General features: G+C 40.5%; 1 protein-coding gene and 1 long non-coding RNA gene across 2 annotated transcripts; both read right to left on the bottom strand.

The window, feature by feature from the left end:
- Nucleotides 1–7,036: 7,036 nt before the first annotated feature.
- On the bottom strand, nt 7,037–8,646 carry LOC128519493 (uncharacterized). The gene is made up of 3 exons (XR_008357854.1): nt 8,294–8,646; nt 8,084–8,177; nt 7,037–7,985 (listed from the first exon to the last, which is right to left on the bottom strand). It is a non-coding gene; the product is annotated as an uncharacterized LOC128519493 (long non-coding RNA).
- Nucleotides 8,647–10,489: 1,843 nt separating this feature from the next.
- gpr146 (G protein-coupled receptor 146) lies at nt 10,490–24,208 on the bottom strand. The gene is made up of 2 exons (XM_053493173.1): nt 23,937–24,208; nt 10,490–13,281 (listed from the first exon to the last, which is right to left on the bottom strand). Exon 2 carries the CDS (start codon nt 13,237–13,239, stop codon nt 12,250–12,252), a length of 990 nt encoding a protein of 329 aa, XP_053349148.1. The 5' UTR covers nt 13,240–13,281; nt 23,937–24,208; the 3' UTR covers nt 10,490–12,249.
- Between the last annotated feature and the right edge of the window lie 1,500 nt (nt 24,209–25,708).

The raw sequence follows: 25,708 nt of genomic DNA on the forward strand, positions 1-25,708 counted from the left end.
AATGGATTTCAAAGGGTGATATAATTCAAATAATTTGCTTTCATAATTTTCCAGAAGACGAATATCTAAGACAATGCAAATGGAATGACATGAAGACACAGATGTGTTCCATTTGCAAGTATTTAAACAAATATTATTTTATTGTTTGCATCTCTTTTATGTTTATTTTTTTTCTAATGCTTGAATCGACTGCATAAATGGACGACAGAAATAACGTGTCAACAACTGAGTTGTTTTGAAGATGTTGACTGTGCCACACCTTGTAATTTCATGAACTAGTGAGCAATGCTAATAAATAAAAATGTATCATGAATTTAATCTAAATGTCTTTGAAAGAAAACCAGAGTACCCGGAGGAAACCCACCGAGCCCAAGGAGAACATGCAAACTCCATGCACACAGACATCAAACCTGGCCCCTGATGGTGCAAAGTGACAGTGCTAACCACTAAGCCACTGCACCACGCCTGTACTTAGATATCAAAAGTAATTTTCTGAATATTAGAAATACTGCAAAAAGTAAAAAAAAAAAAAACTGAGCAGTCCTAATTTTAAGTATGAACTTCATTGTGATGTCATTATACTAAAGAAGCCTTCTCATATGGCTCCTTTTTTAAATCATCGCATAATTCTTTTTTATTACTCCAGGAAAAATAAGAATCAGTGGTAGAGTTAAAAATGATAATATTGATAATAACTAACATCAATATTAGCTGAAATCAGCTCAGTGTGATGTTTTCAGGTTGCATGGAATGTTTTCGATGCCAATACAGTGGTGTGAAAATCTATTTGCCCCCTTCCTGATTTCTTATTCTTTTGCATGTTTGTCACACTTAAATGTTTCTGCTCATCAAAAAACGTTAACTATTAGTCAAAGATAACATAATTGAACACAAAATGCAGTTTTTAAATGATGGTTTTTATTATTTAGGGAGAAAAAAAAATCCAAACCTACATGGCTCTGTGTGAAAAAGTGATTGCCCCCCTTGTTAAAAAATAACTTAACAGTGGTTTATCAGACCTGAGTTCAATTTCTGTAGTCACCCCCGGGCCTGATTACTGCCACACCTGTTTCAATCAAGAAATTCAGACAAATGAGAACAAAAGTAATTGAGATATATTAGTCTAGTAAAGGTTATAAAGCCATTTCTAAAGCTTTGGGACTCCAGTGAACCACAGTGAGAGCCATTATCCACAAATGGCAAAAACATGGAACAGTGGTGAACCTTCCCAGGAGTGGCCGGCCGACCAAAATTACCCCAAGAGCGCAGAGACAACTCATCCGAGAGGCCACAAAAGACCCCAGGACAACATCTAAAGAACTGCAGGCCTCACTTGCCTTAATTAAGGTCAGTGTTCACGACTCCACCATAAGAAAGAGACTGGGCAAAAACGGCCTGCATGGCAGATTTCCAAGGCGCAAACCACTTTTAAGCAAAAAGAACATTAAGGCTCGTCTCAATTTTGCTAAAAACATCTCAATGATCGCCAAGACTTTTGGGAAAATACCTTGTGGACCGACGAGACAAAAGTTTAACTTTTTGGAAGGTTCGTGTCCCGTTACATCTGGCGTAAAAGTAACACAGCATTTCAGAAAAAGAACATCATACCAACAGTAAAATATGGTGGTGGTAGTGTGATGGTCTGGGGTTGCTTTGCTCCTTCAGGACCTGGAAGGCTTGCTGTGATAGATGGAACTATGAATTCTACTGTCTACCAAAAAATCCTGAAGGAGAGTGTCCGGCCATCTGTTCGTCAACTCAAGCTGAAGCGATCTTGGGTGCTGCAGCAGGACAATGACCCAAAACACACCAGCAAATCCACCTCTGAATGGCTGAAGAAAAACAAAATGAAGACTTTGGAGTGGCCTAGTCAAAGTCCTGACCTGAATCCTATTGAGATGTTGTGGCAAGACCTTAAAAAGGCGGTTCATGCTAGAAAACCCTCAAATAAAGCTGAATTACAACAATTCTGCAAAGACGAGTGGGCCAAAATTCCTCCAGAGCGCTGTAAAAGACTCGTTGCAAGTTATCACAAACGCTTGATTGCAGTTATTGCTGCTAAGGGTGGCCCAACCAGTTATTAGGTTCAGGCGGCAATTACTTTTTCACACAGGGCCATGTAGGTTTGGGGTTTTTTTTCTCCCTAAATAATAAAAACCATCATTTAAGTTTACTTGTGTTATCTTTGACTAATGGTTAAATGTGTTTGATGATCAGAAACATTTTGTGTGACAAACATGCAAAAGAATAAGAAATCAGGAAGGGGGCAAATAGTTTTTCACACCACTGTATGTCAGTGATATATTGGCAAAGATTCTTCCAGTTGGCAGAATCTTTAAATAGCATCAAATAATTTCTTGCAAACAAAGTCACAGGTGTGTAACGTTATCTTCGTCTCCAGCTCAGAGTTCACCGAGTTCACCGCTGTAGATCGCGTTGGTAAGAAAGCCTGCAGCAGGTGCTTCCATGATAATATCAGTCATCGTTGATTCCGCAGTGACGATGGTTTAGGCTGTCTGTCAGTTGGCGAAAAACAGGCATCATGATTTAACTCAAACGAGTAAGGAGGATAATCAGAGGAACTGTATGGAAGTAAAAATTTTATTAAGTCATTTCATTTAGGAAATGTAGTGAAGTAAAAGCTGCAAGAAATATAAATAGTACATATAAGTGAGAATTCTACTTGAGTACAGTTATAAACTATTTATATATTCTTTACATTATAAGATCATCACGAAGCAATAATGGTCAGGTGGTCCTCCTCAATTCAGTTCACTTATGTCTGTCTCCTTGCTGCACTCGAATCCGTGCCTCAACTCAACATTATTATTCCAAACCTGGTATATAAACCTATTCTCCATATTGACTGAACGCCCGGTCTCACGCCGAGCTGCTGCTCAACAGCACGCGCAGAGATTCTAGGAAGTCGTCGGGACTGAGAACCTCAGGTCCGTGTGTCATTAGCTCATCTGATGTCAAGCTTAAACAGAGCTAATGTCAGATTTAATTTGTTGTCCCTGTCTGGAGTCACCAGCTGCGTGCGACCATCACATCAGCTTAATAAAAAACACGCAGACACCAGAGGGGGCGCAATTAGGAAAAGGAGGGGGGTGAAAAAAAAGCAATAACAGTAATATTCACATGCAGTAAACGAGTCTTCTTAATAAATATTGCCATGGCAACTCCATGGCTATGGCACACACACACACACACACACACACACACACACACACACACACACACACACACACACACACACATTTTAACTTCTGCACATGACAATCTGATTTTATACTAATATTATTATCTTCACACCTTTTTGGTCTGCAGCTTTTATTAATAATTATAATAACAATAATAATAATAATAATCAGGTGTTCGAGTTAAACTGAGACTGAGAATCTCCTGCTACACTAATGCACTTATCCCAGTGTTTCACTGGTGCTTGGACACCATCAAGGTAGAAGGTTTTCCCACTCTGCCCGAGCCATAATCATATGACCTGCTTCACGTCTTCCCAAAATTCCGGACTCCCAGGAACTCCTTTAATGGCTCAAACATGTGGAAATGTCATGAGGTCAGAACTGTACGGGGGACGTGATAAAAAACATCCAGCCGATTTCCTGTAATGTGCAAGTGGTGTTGGTGAGTGTGTGTGTACAGTTCTTCTATTATTATTATTATTATTATTATTATTATTATTTATTTTATAATATTTTTAGCAAACATTTACAAATGAAAACAACTTACAAGACCTTTATGTCAAAATGTATAAAACTTTATACATCTCAAAATTTTTAATTTCTCAGCAAGTAAAAATATCCTAAATATATTTTTAATGTATCTACTGTAGTATAACATATTATTATGTCACAATAAATCATAAATAAGCTTTAATTATTCAGTTTTTATGGTTAAAATTAGTAACCGTTTTTAGGAATCTTATAAAATAAGTCAATATTAAATCATTTGAAATATATTTGAGATATCATTCAGTGAAGGCTGTTGTTCCTGTTGTTCTTTAATGGTGCACTTTAATGAAATCGGAGGTTCGGCGTGAGGCGTGCACTAACTTCACCATGTATTTTTTTTTATCTTTCAAAGCTGCTTGATCATAAAACATCTTCCAGCTTCCTGCATGATTAGTACCAATACGGTGATGTGAATTTGGGATGAAAGCCCTACTCTGCGTTGGTGGCAGCGTGACAGGAGCCATGTGGCAGGAGGGAACAAGTCCTCCAGAGAAGAGACATGACAGGAAGCGTCACTAACACAAAGATTAAAGTTACTGTGTCAACATACCCTCCAAATCCCCTCTCTAACCGAGCTGGAACAAAGCTCCGTCAATTAAACTGCCATCTCAAAGCCCTGGTGACAGTGACTGGATCCAGAAAATGGGGTTCATGGAAATGGAAATGGGACTGCGGAGGCGAAGGAGCTCTCTGCCTTTGTCCTTTCTTGCAGATTCTAGAGCTGAAATTCATCAGAGACTTATTGTTGGGTGAAACAGATAATCAGTTTTATATATATTTTATAAGACCGTGGACTGGCTTACTGAGGGTCGGAATAATAATACTACTAATAATAATAATAACAATAATAACAATAATAATAATAACAATAATAACAACAATAATAATAATAATAATAATAATAATAATAATAATAATAATAATGTGACACAATGGCACATTATTATTGAACTTAGCACTGTCACCTCACACCTCCGGGGTCAGGGGTTCAAATCTCACCTCTGCACATCCAGTAACGTGTGTGTGTGTGTGTGTGTGAGGGGGGGGTGTTTCCTCTACGTACTCCAGTTTCCTCAAACGGCCCAAAGACATTATAGGCTAATTGTCCAAATTGCCCATCAGTGTGTGATTGTTTGTGCCTTATCCCCCCCATCCAGACAGACTCTGTATCCCCTGGCTTCCTACACTGGACAAGCGGGACAGATACTTAGATAATAAATGGATGGATAATAATAATAATAATAATAATAATAATAATAATAATAATAATAAAATTATCAGCCAGTCTAATGGGACAGTGGGTGAAAAAATCTCCAATCAATCCTAAGCTCTGCTTTCTGTCGCTCACACACTCTTAGAGAACGTCAAATTACTCCTGCCAAGATAGCAGTAGGTTAACTGCTGTTATAAATTGTGTGTGTGTGTGTGTGTGTGTGTCGGGTGTTGATTAATGTTCTGAATTCCAAATTGGGATTTTTCTCCAGTCCAATTCAATGTTATCTATATAGTTCTTTTAGCAATACATATTTGTCGCAAAGTTTTCCAAAAATATATAGATCTATAACTGTATGACTTTATTGATTTGCCCCTGATGAGTAAAGCGGAGGTGATGATGGTATGGAGAAACATCCTGAGGAAGAAACCTTGAGAGGAACCAGACTTAAACGCAACCCCGTCCTCACCTGGGGATACACGGTAGACGATGTAGAGATAAATCCCAGCGGTGTGGGTCAAGAGTGCAGCTGTGTAACTGAAAAATAGATTTTAGTTAACATGACATTATATTTTTGTGCCTCCCTAGGAAGTGTGATGAAACTCCTAAAGAATCCTGTATTTTCCAAAAGCTAATATTTTACAAGAAAAGGAAACGAAAACAACTTCAGTGTCTGACCACCAGGGGGAGCTCATGTGCTAATAATTGGCTAAATGTGTATTGATTAAAAAAGAAAGAAAGATAAATGTTCTGGGTGATTTAGGTACAATCACGAGCCAGCAGCTCTGGAAAGCCTGTTAAACATGTCGAGTCGCACTGGGGTCACAGGTCAATGACTTTTATCATGACCCCGCCTGGGGAGGGGTGAAAGCGGGTGGGGGGGTTGGGGGGTGTAAATGGGGGTGGGGGTGATGGGGGTGATGGGGGGAGTTGTTTCTGTACCCTGTCACTTTGTACCTGGGAAAAGACCACACAGCAGTACCATGCTCACTGATGTTTAATATGAACGTTGGTAACCTTGCTCACGTGTCAGTGTCGTTGCCTTGGTAACGTGCATCCATCAATTTGGGGCGGAGCTTCAGGACGGGGGGGGGGGGGGGGGTCGTTTGGCCGTAAACTTGCAGATTCCCTCTTTAAAGTTGGTCATTAGGTTGTAGTGTAAGTGAAAGATTAATTAGCAACATTATGTCCTAGGATAGTGAGACGGTTGTATGTGTGTGTGTGTGTGCGTGTGTGTGTGTGTGTGTGTGTGAGAGAGAGAGAGAGACAGAGAGAATGGTGGAGGCATGACTACAGCTGTTCAGCCTAAAAACAGGACGCCTGCCACCCTGCTGTCTTCCTCAAACCCAGGTGTCAGTGTGACACACACACACACACGCACACACACACACACACACACACACGCACACACACACTCACTCAGACGCCGAGGACTGTTTGTGTACCAGCTTCAGTTAATGATGATGGATCTCCAACCGCTTAAAGTTATTACTAATTTCCCTGTTGAGAGATAAATAAGACGCGCAGCGAACATTCAGCACTGTGTAATCAGACAGAATCAATCAGCCATTCAGCAGAAACGCTTCCTCTCATTATGCACCGCCTCGACTTATCTGTCTGCACAAACAGGATGCGCGCGCTCTAATGACAAGCCGAGTGAGGTCTGCGCCCGAGTTCATCTCCTGACAAAAGGACCGGCGGGTTCTCTTATCAGACGAGGCGTTCTCCACGCACATCTGCGTTTCATCTCCGTCTTCCAAGCAAGCTCTCTTTCTTCTCATCCACCTCAGAAAATCCCCCGAGAGATCTTAAATACGATGATGAGGTGTGTATCAGAGCACCAGTGCAAATCTGGCCTTTTAATTCACTGTAAATGACGTTTATATCGCGTTCAACAAGTTGAACCCACTTCAAAGAGTCTGTGTTTCAAGATTCAGAATTGAAAAACAACAACAACAAAAATACATTTTTTTTCTCCTTTCAAGCAATATATACTTAACACAGTATGCATTGCCTGGCCAAACAAACAAACAAACAAACAAACAAACAAACAAACAAACAAACAAACAAACAAACAAAAAATCTTTATTCATTATTGGCCTGCATCATGAAAAGAAAACAATTTTTACAATTTGAGATTGAGATTTGAATAGATGTAGCCCTTTAAGACATTTTAGACATTATTTGTTTTGCTGTTTCTTTAAAAAGACATACAAGATATATAAACATATATAAGGCTCAGGATTGTGCTGTATAGAGTAACATGTCCTTTATTTCAGCACAAAACAGGCAATCTGATTGGGCAAAAACTTAAAAATGGCTGACACAGGCAAAGACATAGGAAAGTTCTACATGATCGCGTGTTTTCCGTTTGTTTTTATCACCAAACTAATAATAATATGCTCATTTTGAGAGTCCTGATAACCAGAAGCCAGGTTATCAGCAGCAGGGCTTCCATATACGTATTCATTCTTTTATTAATCATCACTGACCTACGCTGTGTTGCCGGCATGGACCTGAACCACTAGAGTTTTAAGGGTTTTAGTAACTGACCAAATGTAGAAGAAGAGCGCTGAACCGTCCAGTCCGTGGGAGAAATGAGGTCAGAAACAAATCACACACGGAGATGACACGTGATGAAGCTGCATCATGATACAAATGGGCGGTAGTTATCAATGCTGTGTTCAATAGTCAATGTTCATACACACACACTCACACACACACACATAATGTGATGAGAACTCACAGGACTGAGACTAAACAGCTGTGTGTCCATTAGAGAGAATAAAGATTGGACTTTGGATCATGTGACCTGATGAGTCCAGACTGACCCTATTCCAGAGTGATGGGCATGTCAGGGTAAGAAGGGAGGAGCATGAAGCGATGCACCCATCATGCATAGTGTCCACTGTACAAGCCTCTGGAGATGGTGTTATGGTCTGGGGTTGATCAGTCGCTCAGGTCTAGACACGGCAACGTTATGTGGAAATAACATGAAGTCAGCTGACCACCTGAATGTACTGAATCACCAGGATATCACATCTATGGAGTTCTTCTTCGCTGATGGCGGTTAATAAACCCAGAAAGCATTAAAGAAAACATCAGAGATTCGTCTCACCTCGTGCCATTAAGCTTTATTCTTCGATTTCAGCTTCTCTCAAAGTCTTTGGTCAAAGCCGTGGGTTCCAGTCAGTCTCTGGGCTGCTCGCTCTCTTTGTTCACGAATCATGTTTTAAAGAACGAGTGACCAAGATTTTAAAAAATCAATAACAATAACAATAAAAAGACGTAAATGAGCATAAATCTGAAATCAGATCCAACTAATTACATTTTTTAGGAAACTGTTGATGAACATCTGTGTGGTACGAGTCTGAAATCCCGAGCGCCTGTTGAATTCGGTGCCATGCTGAAGAACAGATCATGTTTTGGAAAGGATTGGTGGCTTCGCCCCGCTCGCCTCTGGCTAAGGAACAGGAATCTTTGTGCACATTTCGTTCGGAGATCTGGGGGAGAAGCCAACTTAAACACGCAAACTTTGAACAACAAACCAAACGTGCCTGCTACTTTGGTGGTCTTGTCACACAGCTCCATGCTGAGACCTCTTGCTCTTTTTAACAACAGCATTTTTTTTTTTTTTTTTGAACTCTTTGAAGCAAGACCAGTGAAGAACTCGCTGTGGAACTGAGCTCCCGCCCAGAACAGGGACGTCTTACCGAGTCTAGATTTAACGGCCGCTGTGTAAACCTTTACATGTGGGCGGCGCGGGGTTTCAAAACCAAAACAAACGGACGCACTTCATGACTTGTCTGTAAACAGACCGGTGTTTTCGGATGAGGAATTAAATAGGACGCCTGCAGCCGGAGGCCAGAATACGGTGTAGTGAAGTAGGAGAACAGGAAGAGCCGCAGATTTCAGTGTGACATCATCTTTACAGACTATGACGCGATCTGATGAGCGTCTGATCACATTTATTTCTTTGCATGCGAAAACCAAGACGCCATGATGATGGTCAGGGCCTCGCTGATTGATCTTTTAAGCGTTTATAAAAATGCGACAGCTCACAGTCCGAGCCTGGAGGCTTGTGTATGATCAGCGGGGAGCTGTATCCATGGCAACAACTCCATTCGGCTTCATTATCATATTATTTCCAGATGTGCAGGCAGTGGGGTTTTAGCAAGATCAGCATGGCCTGAACTGTACACTGACGTCTTGCTGAAAATTAAGCCTCAGTGCAGGTGTGTGTGTGTGTGTGTGTGTGTGTTTGTGCAGTAGCTTACCAATTCTATTTTTTTTTTCTTTTCTTTATAGATTATTTATCCGGGTCTCCAGGTTTGGTTTCAGACAAGAAATGAAAAGCAACACTCCATGCACACGGACCCAAGGTGGGAATCGAACACAGACCCTGGAGGGATAAGGTGACAGCGCTAACCGCTACACCGCCATGCCACCACAGCACAACCAAGAAATGAATAATTATAACCCCGGTCTTCTCCTTTGTCGCATTGTTCTCGTGAATGTGGGTTTATTCCAACTAAACAACATGTCATTTGTTCTCTCTGCAAATCTCACAACGAATTCCCAAATACCAACACCCGCCCAGGCTCTTTTACACCCTCTTACCCGTCAGTATGGTGGTGCGGTAGGCGTTCGGAAGTCGCGGCGATGTTTAGAATGTGTGGAATGTTCCGTTAGTAAAGTGAGGTTGGACGGATCTGATCTCTGCCTCTGATCTCTGATCTAAATATTTCAGAATATCTGAAAGTGTATCTAAAATGCTCTTACGTTTATCTAGGATTTCCAAACATAAGATTACGAACCAAGTATAAGATTATACAGTCATGAGATTCTTAACTGCAATAAAACGTTTTAAAGGCCGAACATCTGTGAGTGACGTTCCTCATCCTTGAAAACTGCCAGCGTGCAGAAGAGATGCATCTGTGTGTGTGTGTGACCGTACACACACTCATTCGACACCACCTGCACATTACAGGAACTCAGTTTTAAGTTATTACAGTCCCGACCTCAGTCCAAACAACAACAACAACAAAAAAAACACCTTAAGCGCTGTATTGAGCAGCTTTTCAACAGTTTAAAACCTTTTAAAAACATTTAACCTTTTAATAATTAATATGGATTTAACCTTAAGTTAACGGTTGGTTTATGTGTGCGTGTGTGTGTGTGTGTTTGTAATGGTTTTGTTTTGAACTGACATAGTTTAAATAGAAATAATAAAAGGCAACAAAATGCAGTGCATGTTCCAAGCTACTGTACGCTTCTTGGAAACACACACACACACACACACATTAACTTAAACAAATATACTTAATTTGCCGAGCAAAATAACAGAACAATCCCAGTGCTGTTGGTTTTGGAGTGCTTTTCCAGGACAACACATTGTAAAATTACACACACTCATATCTAATAATCATCTCCACAAAACATCAGACTGTCCAAGAAATATGTTTTTTCTGACTTTTTTTATTTTGAGCTTTGATCTTTTAGCATTAACTTCATTAACTTCTAATTAATGTTCATGTTAGTTTATTATATTCGCCTCGATCATCACTACATAAATCTCTGAGAAACAATACTGTAATTCTGAAATGATGTCTATTCCTGTAAAATCTCTGGCATACAATATATACACATATATTTCATATATACATTTACTACACCGGGCGTGTAAACAACTAGCAACGATCATAGCTTCACGATTAGCATTTAATCGTTTACAGGTTAGATAGCTAGACATAAATATTTTCTTTGCTCTGTTTACATACATGGATTTTATTAAAATTATATGATAATCTGCTCTGTCAATACACACATACAGTACTGTTTTGAAAATATATATGGATTTTATTCTTCCTGTAGTAACAATGTATTGGCTCATGACCAAGAAGACAGTACAGTACTGCGCAGAAGTCTTCTTCTTCTCCTTCTTTATGGTTAATTAAATTAAATGATGTAGATTAAATGAAAGAAACAAAAACAAATGTTTTACTGCGACAGGCTGCACAGTGCCTAAAGATACACTTGAAAAATTGTTGTTTACGTAACAACATTAGCAGCGACCTCATTTTCCCTTTCGCCCGTTCACACCACTCAGCATTCAGCCTCATCAATACACTAATCACCAGCCTGATCATCTGTTTCTCACTGCTTCATGCCTTGACTTTTTATGCTTGAATGATTCATAGGTCAGCAAACAAACAAAAACAAATTCCTCTAAAAAGGTCCTTCAGGAAGCCTGGACAACTATTCCTCAAGACTGTTTTAAAAATAGTGAGTCTTTCATAGCAAAATATGAAGAAATGAGGGCGTCAAGACTTTTGCACAGTACTGTATACACAGTGAAACTCGTAGATTAATGGTACAACATGCGAGCAGAAAAGCTGTTTCTCTGCCTCGTAAACTTCTTTCTTGGTGCTAAAAGTGCTCGTCTCGTTATGTCCCATTGGGTTTAGTTTTTAATTTCTAACACAGTGCTTTCATTAATCAGTTCTGTATGAACAGGATGAAGGTCTGGTTCAGGTCCATGTACGAGCAGATAAATCTGGTGGAGAAGCGTACAGTATGTTCATTTTTTTAATACATCAGGTGACTCTCGTCTTACCTTTACCTTTACTGCTCCTGTTTAGACCTGATGGTGTTCGACTAAGCAATGTTTGCTCCTAAAATATTTTCCACTACAATCGATGAGACTTTGGTCAGAGTTGAATAATGATTAACTAAGCTGGAATGCTCGGTTTTCTTTAGCATCTTGTCACACTGGCCGACGTTTAACACCGCACCTCTCAGTGTCTCAAAATACCCGTTTCTTTTCAGATTCACAAAATGAAAAAAGAAAAAAAGCTTGAAGGAGGGTTTTTGCCCCTCGACCAGTAATCTTCACTGGCTTTGATTAATTAATTGTGTTTTCTAATATCATAACATAATGAGTTGGTTATCCTTAATAACAATAATAAAAAAAAAAGTCTCATGATAACGCTTGCTTCAGAAAAGAGCATTATGGCTAATTAGCCTTGATGAAGATGTACACAGCTTTCAGCTTAATGAGTTCAAGTTGGTCACTGAGCACTGAAATCAAATCACAACATCCTGTAACACAACGCCACCACACAGAAGTTCAAGTTTTCTTTCCCAGACTGCGGGGCGAGTCGGGATTTCTCGGTATTCTTCTCCAAGGAGACTTAACTGGCTGAAAAGTTCTACATGAGATAGATTCCACAGTTTTACGGTTTAACAGAGGTCTGTGGTTTGTCCGGGAAGTGCCGAGACGTCTCACGTGATCACTTGCTGTATGACCGAGTGTTCGTGAGGACACGACTGCTTGCCGCAGTGCAGCCTCCGTAACAGTCTCTGAAGCTTGTGGGCAAAGTTTCTGTTCATCTTCCTGTACATGAGCGGCATGGCGAAGCTGCTGGAGAAGGCGAGCAGCTGTGAGAAGCCTCTCAGAAAGGCGTAGGTGCCGACAGTTTGCGCCCGCGGCGCGTCCACCACCGTGAGCAGCAGCAGCGTGGTGTAGTAAGGCGTCCACAGGACGAACTGGACGCCCACGCATGCCAGGAGCAGCCTGTGGATAGAAGGATCCATCCTTCCTGAGTCCTGGTCCAAGGGCGTGGCCTCCTTGCGGATGCGCAGGATCAAGCAGAGGGCGTAGAGCACGGCGGCGGCCGGCACGGCGTACCCGATGAGCGTCATGATCCCATCGGCGGCCTCTTTGTTCTGCATCTTGGAGCACTCCAGGATCTTCGCCGACACGTGGTTGCAGACGTAGAAGAGGAGCGAGGAGAAGCTGGTGAGTACCGCGCCGCCCCAGATGAAGCCGCACACGTGTTTGGTGTTGTAGACGCTGGACATGTAGGTGCGTGGCAGCGCCCGCTCGATGTAGTAGTCCAGACTGAGCAGCGCTGTCGAGTACATGATCACCAGAGAGGAGATGTTGAACAGGATCAGGAGGGTGATGTAGACCTCGTCGTTATGCTCCCACGCAGGCCAAAGAGTAAAATCCGGGCCGAGGAGCTCAACGGGAGCCACTAGGTTCAGCACCAGTCCGGCGATGGCCATGTTCACAAAGTAGACGTCCGGCATCGTCATGGACATCTTGTTAGAGAGGTTGACCGCGACCAGCAGGGCGTTGTAGCACAGACCCACGGGGAAGCACACGATAAGGTAAAAGAAGGAGAAGACGGACAGAGCCAGGCCCAAGTCCCAGCACACAGCCAGGTTGGTGCTGCCTTCCGTCTCATTATAAACCATGCAGCTCCACATGGCAAGGAAACCTCGGCACTCCGATCAGGCTAGCTGGATCGACTGCAGGAGGAATCACAAACAACGACATCAAATCAACTTTCTTATAGTGGCAGAGTGTTATTATTGTGCTAGATATAAAAACTTTACTCCAGATACCAGCCAGATGTTCCCGATGTTTCTGGGGACACGGAATGTTTTAACTCTGGTACACCAGGATTTAAACTGATTTAAACAACTAGACTGCATTAAACATTTAGGAATTACAGCCATGTTTTACAAAGTCCCTCCAAACATAATTAAACGACTGCCTGATAAACAGTTTGAAGGCCGAACATGACTTATTCTCTTGCTAATTCATGACAAATTAAGGAGATAAATGCGCTAGAGGTGGTGGAGTGAGTGAAAGAGAACATTAAAATGTTAATTCATTCATTCATTAATGAGAGAGTGCGAAACCTCTTTGCGTGAACCATTTGGTGCGTTTTTAAAATAAAGGAATGCACTAGTGAGGTCAGAAACACCAAAACTCTAAAAGACCATGGAAATGAACTGAAGTGAATGATCTCAGAGTTTACTCCCTGGCAAACAAAAACTCATCCAACATCTAAGCAGGTTAAGAACACTCCGGAGGAGACATGAGGAGTACAGAAGTCTACGATCAAGAGACGCCCGGATGAGCGGAAATACAAAGGTGTTTAGATCAAGGCACAAACACTCAGGAACAGAAAGCATAAATTAGACTTTCTTAACAAAAGTGTATATAAATAAGTCTGACCAGTTATGAAACAAGGTTCTTTCTACAGATGAAATCAAGGCCTTTGTTCAGACTGCCGGTCTAAATGAGATGTATTTTTTTGTCTTATCCAGTTAAAAATCAGAAACAGATTGCTTTCATGTTGTCTGAAAAATGAAAAAAAAAAAAAAAAGGAATCAGATTTTTTGCAAATCTGATCTGAAACACACCCATCCTTGGTTTAAAATCACATTCTGGGCAGATTTCCAAAGACATCAGAGCATTAAAGCATCAGAGCATTAAAGATGCGTCGTGTCTGAGTCTTCCAACATGACAATGACCCCAAGCACACAACCAGGAAAACCAAGGAGTGGCTCTGTAAGAAGCATTATTTAAAAGCAAAATAACAGGTCTTTGAGGGTCAGAAATCTGGCTGATAAGCAAGTGATCACAGTAATTTGCAAATAAATTGTTAAAAAATCATACAATGTGATTTCCGGATTTCTCTTTTTCGATTATTAATCTCACAGTGGAAATGCACCTATGCTAAAAATTGTAGACCCTCCATGATTTCTAAGTAAGAGAACTTGCAAAATAACAGGGTGATCAAATACTTATTGACCTCACTGTACCTGTAATGCATTATCATATCTTTGAAAGAAAGCAAAAGGTCTCACTTCACAGTACAAATACTTATGATTTACCTGACTGCATATTGAAGACACGTTTGCTTCCTTAAAACTGACACTGTTTTCACCTCGTTTCTGTTTTTAACTTTTAACTGTGTTGTTCTAGACCCCCTGGGTAAAGCATGGCACACTTCAGACTCGTACTCTCTCTCTCCCTCTCTCTCTAAAGCAGAAGGGGATTTATGGGGTGAAATATGATGCATCACAGTGGGAGTCATACGTAGGTCTGAGAGGTCAGCGTTCATGAAAAGGTCACAGGTCTGACCAGGCCACATACTTCCTAGGCTAATGCTTCACCTCTGATACAGCGTGTACACTCGCAGCATGCTTGTCTTATCGCTCAAAAATGCTGCCAAACCACCACCTGGGCTCAACTTTCATCTGCCTAGAATAAATGTTTAAATAACGATATCAGTATTTGCAACATGTCTGAGCTGCTTAAAATATAAAAATATATCATGATAATTGATAATATCGCACAAGGAACTCGCAACTCTTGAGCCTAGTTTTGCACTTTACTAATCCCCCAATCATGATGCAGTCTCACAGTACTGTACTTTCATATTTCATCTGTATGGACACAGCTTCCAGTTGGACAACACTGCTACAACCCAGATCTTAATACAGGTTAACGTTTAGATAATTCTAGGTGAAGTGGCCTGAAGGTGCTCAGGATGCAGCAGCGTTTATAAAGCGCTTCACCCAGCCGGGGTAGGCAGTTGTGTCGTGTTGCTATGGTAACCGTGAGCTGTGGCGTGAGCTGTTATTGTTTCACATGAAAAACAAATCAAACAGTGCTCGAAGCAGTGCTCTTCCATGCAAAAACGACAACATCTCTGTGAGTTACAGGTCCAACGCTCGTGGCGTGTTGGTGTGTCATGCTGTTTTCCCATGAGCCCGACTTACGTCAGAAACGGAAAGATAAAAACAATGCTATTTCTGATGTCCTTATGTTATAACTACGAAGTGAGGGGAAAAACACTGACACATCCTCGTGTTCGGCTAATAACTGTGTAAACAAACTACAATTCATCTTCTCAATTCAGTGAACTGCAGAGTCAGTATTATACATTTAAATGAACAAGTGTTGATTAATCTGAAGCCGCAATTTGTAAATACAGTAAAACTCATTTAAAGGGAAGAGGTGCTACTTCATGTTGATTTGAAGTCAACTGCTAAAATTTGAGGAAAAACTAAAATGATTTTTGTCTTGTTTTTCTAATAAACTTTAGCTGAATGCAGTAATAACCAGGCTGCCTCAGTTATAAACAGGCATATTAATGATTAATTAACAATCGATTAACTGTCTTTAAGAATTCAAAACGTATTAACCGATAATGCTTGTTCTACGCAATATTTCTCCGAAGCTCACATATCTATTAACCTTTTCAGAGGTTCGTGATCAGTATTAAACACTGGGTTCGTCTTTTCATGGGCTAGAGAGTCATGTCATTACTCCACTGTATACATCTGTGTCTGTCTCTGCTTTCCTAGCAATGCTAGCAGCAATTCTAACACCAGTGGCAATGCTAGCGACAATGTTAACAGCCAAAAAAAAAAATCTAGTGGCAAAAAAATGCCTGTGGCAAGCACAACAACAACTTGCGAGGAGTTCTAGCAGTTACTAGAAAACGTTTAAGCTGCCCAGTGCAGGTAGAGTCCATTTTTTAAATATGGCGGTCAGCTGATTGTGATAAACCGCCCCCAACCCCTGACGTATGCGTTTTTTAACTAACTCCAGAACCACCTCGGTGGAAAAGAGGCAGCAGAAGTAATTTGTTGGAATTGTGCTGCTAGAACTGTTTAAATAAATAAATCTAGGGAGAATTTGCGTTGTTTATTAACATTCATTATCAATTATGTAACGATGCCGACGATTGTTGACATTTTCAGCTAATGCTTTAGAAAAATGTGTGAAAATGTAAAATTTACAACCACAGTCCTTAACTGATTAGTGTAAACAAATAAAAAAGTATTCATACTCATTATTTTGCCTGTAGCACAAGCTATTTTTATAAAACAATAATCATTTGTATAAATGTGTAAATGTTTAAAAACTGTCATTTTTTAAACTAAGAAATACATTTTGTTAAAAAAAACTATTATACGCAGATGTACTGTATGTAAGCGAGCATTTGTTAAAAAAAGACACTTTTCTTTCTTCTTGTCTTGCATAACTCGACTGCAGAGAAGCTCTGAGAAGTTCTGGCCTGATGACAAACACCACCACCACCACCACCGCACAGCTCGTACACTGCCTCCGCCCGCCCCGGGCTGTAATCCTTAGGTTCCTCGCACCTCAAAGTGTGCACACACAGACACAGAGCCAAAAACTTATTTTTAGGACTGATCTCACGTGGAGGTCTAACTGAGCTGCATCCCCAGTTCGTAATAAACAGCTCTCGGTGAGGTCGTGCCCTGTTCGTCATAAACAGTTCGGTTCTGCTGTTTCTGGAATCCTGATCAAGACCAAACAAGGGAAAGGATGGTACGGATACCGCAGGAAACGGCTCTGACCATGCCGCCGCCAGACCACAGCGCAGGTGTAAACACTGGCTCTTATTTACAAAGGAATCAGGAAGCCTGTGTTTGGAATGATATTGATTTCGATCCATGTACATTCCAGGTACAAAGTGCTAGTTTGTTTTTTCCTACTTAGAGGTCATGTTCCATCTTTTTGTTGAAGTCACCAAAAACACCCATGCAGGGCCGGTCTTGTCTACTAGATACAATTAACAGTTCACTTTGAGGTCATTACAGCGGAACAGTAAAAGTGTGCTTTAAGTGAGAAATGACGTTAAACTTAAATGATGTTATAACCCGCCCCTTGTGTTTCCCGCCCTGCTGCATCTTCTCCGGCGGATTGCTTAACACTCAATTCGGAGAAGCATTCCAGAGCTGCTGACTCACATGAGGGAGCTCGATTAAAGCGCCAGATTCCAGAGTAGGACTGCGGTAAGCGCTGCCCCCTGCGTCATCACTGCACCCCCTGATGGGGGGGGAACACATCTTGGCACGCTCCTGTGGAGAACGTCTACAGGGCTGAGGGACGCTGAGTGAGTATGATGGGAGGTGAGTAATAAGCCGGCCACGAGCCTCATCAGATCCCCACTGGAATGTACGCCAAGGTCACGTGATTGCACTTCAGAGCCTCAGCATGTGCAGAGTGAACGGAGACCTGTCCCGAATCTCTTATTAAATAAAGCTAACTAGGCAACCAGCTTACTAACATTACTAGCCAGCTAATTGATTATTAAATTTAAGCATACTTAAAGAATAAGCTCATGTTTTAGTTCTGTAGTTTATCAGCTAAACTAGCTACACTAGATAATATCACAATTAAACACAACAAGAAAACTAAGAGCCTGCAGGAAATTAACTAATTAATGATTAGAGCTGTGAGTCTTCAGGAGACTGATGATTAGATCCGATGGCACTAATGATTCTTGTCTGATTTATCAAAAGGTGTTATATTTCTTACGGGTTTTGAATTTTTAAAAGCTAAGGACAGGAATCACCACTGATCATCCAATACAATATTATGACGACACCTCGGTGTGATTTGATTTGTACTGCGATTCTGTAAGCACCACAAATTTATAAATATCCTGATTCACTCTTAACTGCTTGAGATTTTGTTACTATTCTAAGCAAACTTGGGCAGAATAATTTGCTCCTACCACACAGGGTGTGTATCTGTAAATAGTTTAGAGTGCGCCCGCTGTAGGACTAGAGAGGACCTGCAACGTTTCACCACCTCAAATGCAAACATATAGAAATTAAAAATTAAATTTCAAAACTTGATTTTTGAGTCTGTGCAGTGATACATAAACTGCCACACATAACTGAATAGATTGTTTAGCCCTCCATATTAAAAACTGAAACAGTGTAAAATGCACTTATATTTTAAAGGTCTTATCTCATACAAGGCAATATTCTTCTTGTTTTTGCACCACACTCCAGTCCAGTAGGAGATGGTACTGCAACACCCGCCCATAGGATATAAAGCAGAAGAAAGAATGATACTCTCGCAAAACGCAGAAGATGGAAACGGTTTGCATTTTCTGGAGGTGTATTTTTAAGGAATTTTAGAAAATAAAAAAGGTAACCTACATAGTTAAAATGTAAATCGATTATGAATCGAAAACTGACCCACTGATTCAATTAACTGAATCAATGACCAGATGAATTAAACTGCATAATTGATGAGACAAACCGATTAGTCTAGCTTACCTTTAACATGCACAATAGTCACTAATAGTCATGGCCAAAAGTATTAAAACAACATGCGTCGTGTATTATAGTACTCCCTGTGCACAAAACAACAACGTATCATAAACTAACTAAAGTTATTTAACAGTTGATTATTAATTAACTAAAAAAGTAGTAAAAAACTGGCTATGTGATGAGGGGTTTTCCACTTCTGGAGCCATGGCCTGGATCATCTGCGAACCTAAATCTTATAGAAAACTGTTGGACATCGGTGAAGAAGGCAGGAGCAAACACACACACACAAAAAAAAAAATCTGCAGACGTCTTTCTGACTCCATGCCCAGCCAGATCTAAACGGATTTGAAGAATAAAGGACTTCATACTGATCGATTATATTAAATGTTGTAACATAATTTTACTGCATAAAATAGCAACTGATTCTTATTATCTTTATAATTGTTATTTTAAAAATTTGAGAATGTATATAAAAAAAATTTAATTTCACTTTTTTACAGCTTTTGGCCCCCACTGTGCATTACTTTCACATTGTTGTAAAATTTAAAAACCCAAGCTGAACTGGTCTGGCGGGTACCAAATCAGAATGGCAAGAATGTCCAGTGTCCTCCCAGTGTTTAAACCAGTATTGTTTGTTCTTTTGTTTTGCTCATAATATATATCTCACAAACACCCCGAGGTGATCTTTTAATAAATGCACCAGTATATAATATTTACAGACGTTTTTTTTTTTTTTTTTGCTGTCGCAAGGGCATTTCTATTCCACACGTCATTGCTTTTACTTCCTAACTCGTACAACATATGAGTTCTGTGGTTGCTTTATTTTCTTTAATATTACTACTTAATAATAATCGTGATTCTGAAAAATTATTCTGAGTAAATAGTTTTTTTCCCCCTTTTAAATAGAATATTAGGAAATAATCCTCAGTTTGTTTATGACTTAAATAACTTTTTTACACAGTTTTTACACTAGGGATGATTGCTCCATCCTGTGCATGAGTAAGGGTGTTTTCACATTCGATTTGTACCGTACCCAGGACTGCTCCCCCCTCCCCGCTGGCCAGCGGTCACATTGTTGTTTTTCTCCGTCCTACATTTACATTTAGGCATTTGGCAGACACTCTCTGCTCATCCAGAGCGACTAACATTTTTATTTTATTACACATCTGAGCAGTTGAGGGTTAAGGGCCTTGCTCAAGGGCCCAACAGTGGCAACTTGGTGGTTGTGGGACATCATCGTTGGTGGTTGTGGGGTTTGAACCTGGGATCTTCCGAACCGTAGTCCAAGGCCTTAACCACTGAGCTACCTGACCTCAAGATGCTTACGCATTTACACCCTCCAATACAGCAGGTGGCAGTATGCACTTACTAGTGCCAAACACAAGAGAAGAAGGGAACGATCTTTCATTCTTTAGGGGAAAAACATGAAGAGCGATGGCTGTCAGAGCATAAGATTGGTGCGTTCTGTGCACACATGGACATTTCGGGGGGAGAAAGACCGCTGATTATGTTACATATAAACAGTAATCTAATTCTGTTTTTAAGTACAATTTTACCTCTATATCCAATCCGTGCCTGTACACTGTATCATTCACAAGGCCACTTTTCTCTTGAACCTGACCTGCTGTCCCGTTTTCGCATTAGTAAAAATGTTACGCACCTGAGTTCATTTGTGTATCTGATACAGTAGGTGGCAGTGTGCACCTAAATAGTCTACAAGCCACCGATAAACACAAAGAAGAAGAAGAAGTCAATCTTCATGCTTTGCTAAATATATATTGATATGTTAAGAGTGACCCTGTCACATGCTGTAACACTTTATCAGCCATGGCTGTTCTGTGAGATGAGATTAGTGCACACACACACACACGCCCATTTTGGAGCAGACAGATGTCTCTCTAAATGCATTCTAAACAGAGGTCCACTTTCCCATTCTACTGCAGTTAACACCTTTTTCACGTGGACCCGGGCTCGGTTTACTGCTCCGTGTCCACTCTGTGGTCAGGTGTACTCTGAACAATGCCCAGTGAGAAAGCAGCCTCAGTCCCACAAGCACATAAATTTATGAGCAACACCCAACTGGAACCAAGTCAGAAACATGGTGGGTGTGTTTTGAGTGGAAGATCCAAAACATCTGCACACAGTACGCACATCTTTATTAGATTTCATATTCTGACTTCAGCGATGATGTCACAGTATAAAGAGCAAGAGACAGAAGTGATGATGAAAACAGCTGGCAGGAAATTTCCCTGTGTTTTAAAGCACACTGTGCCGTGCGTACGTCTCCTGGCCTTGGTGTTTAAATGTGAGAAACACCGGAAGCGTTGTGTCCCTGTTTAACCCGCAAGTGGTATTGTGTTCTTTACCCTATTCAAAGATTAGATATCTAGATTTATAGGATTCATGTCTTGTGTTGATCAAATAGCAATTTAATTAACCCTTTAATTAGTGAAATTAAAGAAATAAAGGCGGCATGGTTAGCACTGTCGCCTTGCACCTCCAGGGTCCGGGTTTGATTCCCATCTCTGTGTGCATGGAGTTTGCATGTTCTCCTCATGCTTGGTGGGTTTCCTCCAGGTACTCTAATTTCTTCTCACAGTCCAAAGACATGTCGGTTAGGCTTCCCAAATGGAATACATAGCGTGTGCATGTGAGCGTGTGTATGCGTGTGTGCGCCCTGCGATGGATTGGCACCCTGTCCATTTACCACACATAAAAATATAACTAATTAATTAGTCTAACCTAATATCGATAGATTGATATTTGATTAATCAGTTATATTACAAACCATTGTATGGGATACAGCATTTTTAAGGTCGTGAAGACAATGTTTCAGTGTCTATTAAATACTTTTAAACAGTGTTTGCGGTTAGTTGTTATGAATGGGTGGTCTTGGCTGATGGTTACTGCCGTGGGTAGAAAAGGGCAGGCATTGGCGCAGAGGGGTGTTTTTGAACAAAAGGGTCTTTATTTAGAAGATAACCAAAACAGGACTCCCAAAAAAAACAAAAGAAACAATGAAACAAACACTTAAATTATACAACCCATAACTGACCAATACCCAGGCTATAGGACAATATACAAAACAAGCATTATGCTGATATACTTGGTTAACCGACAAGACACCGACTCTAATACACCAACTACACATAAGCATTATGTAGAGACACAACACAGGCTCTAACACCCGTTACTCAGAATATAAGCATTATGTAGAGACATGCTTAAAGACACAACATAGACTCAAGCCAAGCATGGAGCTGAAAACGGGGACAAGACGAGAGACTCAGAGAGACTAGAGACAGGACCAGAGACACGGGACAGGACTAAGGCTAAAGACATGGCAATCAGCTAAACATGGCTATTAGCTCAACATGGTCATTGGCTAACCATGGCAGTCAGCTACACATACATCTAGCTCAGCATGTCTTTAGCCTAACATGCACATAGCTACACTTACCTTATAGCTAAACATACAACTAGCTACACTTACCAAATAGCTACCACAACACGAGGGACTCGGGACACAGGGACACTCAGAGGCTAGGCTAACGGACACACAGAGGCTAACTACTTACCTATTCTCTAACAAACAACACAACATGACATGACTCAACACCGAATCAGCTCCACACACACTTGAACACCAAAGACGTACATGCAAACACATTTAGCCTGGGGACATGCTTAGTAGTTATGGGATAACATGAACAACAATATAACAATATAAAATAAACCAACATATAAACAAAGAAAAACAATACACAAAACAAAATGCCCACTTGTACTACAGTACGTACAAACGTTCAATGCTCGACCCACTTTTCCAGACTAATCAGCTCTTTATTGAAGATTTACCGACCTACCTCGGCTACCTCTGCCAACACACACTTTTAGTAGTGTTTAATTTTTTCAAAACCTACACACATAAAAAACAAACTGTTTTTAGAATCCAGAAATAAAATGTGTTGTAAATATGTAGAGAAAATAAACGTATATATATATATTATACTTATATTTAATTTAATATAGCAGGTTGTGAATTTAAAACAGTAAGCACGGGCTTTGGGTCATGAAAGCGCTGGACTTATTAATCTGATTTTGGCCTTGTGTAGCTTTTTTTCAGTAAATCACATCAGAAACTGTATAGAATTGTATATATATAACTTTTTAACATGTTCAACATAACTGTAAGATTGTTCACTTATTATTTATTTAATTAATGTGTGTGTGTTTTTAGGGCACAAACATCTGTGTTAATACTAATACAAAAAAGATTGATTATTTAAATCTATTTTCTTTTTCAAATATTGATGGTTTGTTTTTTTCATTGTGTTAGTTAAGGCACGCCATACTCACACACCCCACAACTGAACCGTTAGTTGCTTTTTTTTTGTTCGCTGGTCATCAACCTGTTATAACTCACTCCACTAACACTCAGGAGAAGTGAGTATGGTACAAAGTGTTATAACAGTACAGTGCGTCATACCATAATCATAGGATTATTTACCAATTATTTTTAAATTCACAAATATTTGTTCAATTAAAGATTGTTTGTTTAACACAGTATACAATACAAACATCTCTGTTAATACCAGTATATCAAAAAAAATAAGATTCTTTAAAACCAAAAAAAAAATATTAGTTTTAGTTAAAGCGCACTACGGCTCACACACACTCCACAACTCAAAACTTTATTTGTCTCCTTGTTTGCGGGTCATTAACCTGTTATAACTCACTCCACTAACACTCAGGGGAAGTGAATACAGTGTAAAGTGTTATAACAGGACTTTTGGTGTTTATAATCACACTGAGCACCTGACAGGTGAGTCCTAAACAAAACCAGGTCTAAACTCCTCTCCCAGCTGGGGATGTTTATGTCCAATGTCTCACATAACACTGAAGCCATACCCCCCCATTATCCACCCCCCCCCCCCAACACACACACACACACACACACTCAAACTGAACCTCACAAGCCAAACAACAAGAATTGAATATTGCTGTAGATCACTGTAAAACTCTCTCTCTCACACACACACACTGATGTGAGAGGACACACTCACCCACAGGACTGTGTTTCTTGCTCCTATGGAGGCTTCGGCTGCACTTCCCCTGACATTTCTCCTCTCCTGACTCCTCACAGGTCCCCCGTGTGACCAAACTCCACAACTTCTCGTAAAAACGAATCTCAGCAGGAGGAAGTCGGTGTAAAGTGTGTGTGTGTGTGTGTGTGTGTGTTTACCGTAAATCCCGTCACACTCTCTCTCTCTCCCTCTCTCTCTCACCGTCCCGCGCGGGACGCTCGCGCTCGCCCTCGGTAATGGAGGCGGGTTTACTACGCGCTCGAGCCCCGTGTGTACACACGTGACCCTCCCCCACCGCTCGCGCTCGTTCTCTCGTGCTCTCGGCCTCTCTCACGCACGCACACCGCTGAGGCCCGACAGGGATGCCGGACGCTGATTGGACGAGAGGAGCAAAAAAAGTGGGCGGGGCGATAAGGATCAAGAAACTCTCGACTCTCCGAAAAACAACCCCCACCCCCCTGCACTCTGAGCTTTATTACAGCTTCAGCTGTGTGTGTGTGTGTGTGTGTGTGTGTGTGTGATACAGTACAGAGGACCAGGGCACTCTGTGGTACACACACGAAAAAAGATACATTGAAAATGAAAACATCACATCAAAACAAAAAAGGTGTATTTTGTGTATATTTTACTTCAAACAATCACGAGTGTAAAAGGATCATTTTACAAAAATGATGGAAAGTGCTGTCACTTAGGTCTGTTGATGCCAAAATGATTGAAAGTAGTTTAAATATCAGACACATTACTGGTACGAGGTGGAATCAAAGAGTTTCAAGATTTGTTTTGTAACAAAACACCTACAGATGTCAGCACAAAGAGTCACAGTACTTCAAAAGTCAGTGTGAAAAGACATCATTCTGTTTTTTATTAATTTTTTTCTGCTCTTTCATAGTGTACTGCAAGTTAAAACAAAGAGTGGACGTGAAATTCTGCATGAAACTGTGCAAATCTACTGTACACTTACTCGAGTGTATGTCGATGTTGCAATGAGTTGTTCGAGGTGTTTTGAGTGGCACGCATGCTTCAAGAGCAGGAAAACATTGCTGAACTTTGAACGAGCTCAACCCCTGAAAATGCCAAAACCGTTCAGGCAACTTGTGCGTGATGATCCGGAGCCGGAGAACACTGTCAGTGTGTTATACAGAAAAGTCCAGGCAATCCTCACGTGTGATTTGAACATGCACTGTGTTGCTGCCAAGTTCATCTCCATGCTGCTAACGCAGGAGCAGAAGAAACATTTACAGTTAAAGTTACATTTACATTTAGGCATTTGCCAGACACTCTTATCCAGAGCGACTTACAAAAGTGCTTTGTAGTTTCCATCATTGGATAGATCCTTACACTGGGTTACTAGATTACTAACTAAGTACTATCAGTCACACACTGTTGGGAGGTTTTTTGTTTTCTTTTGTTTTATTGTTGAGGAGGGATTAGCACTGAAGAAACAGATATGGCTTAAGTAGATTTCTTTTAGCTGAAGATAGAACATTGCATCAAAGTCGTAACATCAAGCCAAAAACTCAGTCTGCACGCTGTGGATGACCCGTCCTTCATGTTGAGGATCATTACCGGTGACAAAACTTGGGTGTGTGTGTACGACTCTGAAGAAACTGTCTTTACTGAGCCCATATTACCACGACGGAAAAAAGCAAGGCAGCCATTTAAAATAAATAAATATATATATATATATATATATATATATATATATATATATATATATATATATATATATATATATATATATATATTAGGTT

This window comes from Clarias gariepinus, chromosome 3 (genome assembly GCF_024256425.1).
Source record: "Clarias gariepinus isolate MV-2021 ecotype Netherlands chromosome 3, CGAR_prim_01v2, whole genome shotgun sequence".
NCBI lineage: Eukaryota > Metazoa > Chordata > Actinopteri > Siluriformes > Clariidae > Clarias > Clarias gariepinus.

Bases quoted from the DNA above. Each gene is read 5' to 3' on its own strand.
- gpr146 (XM_053493173.1), bottom strand. From the start codon at position 13,239: ATGTGGAGCTGCATGGTTTATAATGAGACGGAAGGCAGCACCAACCTG.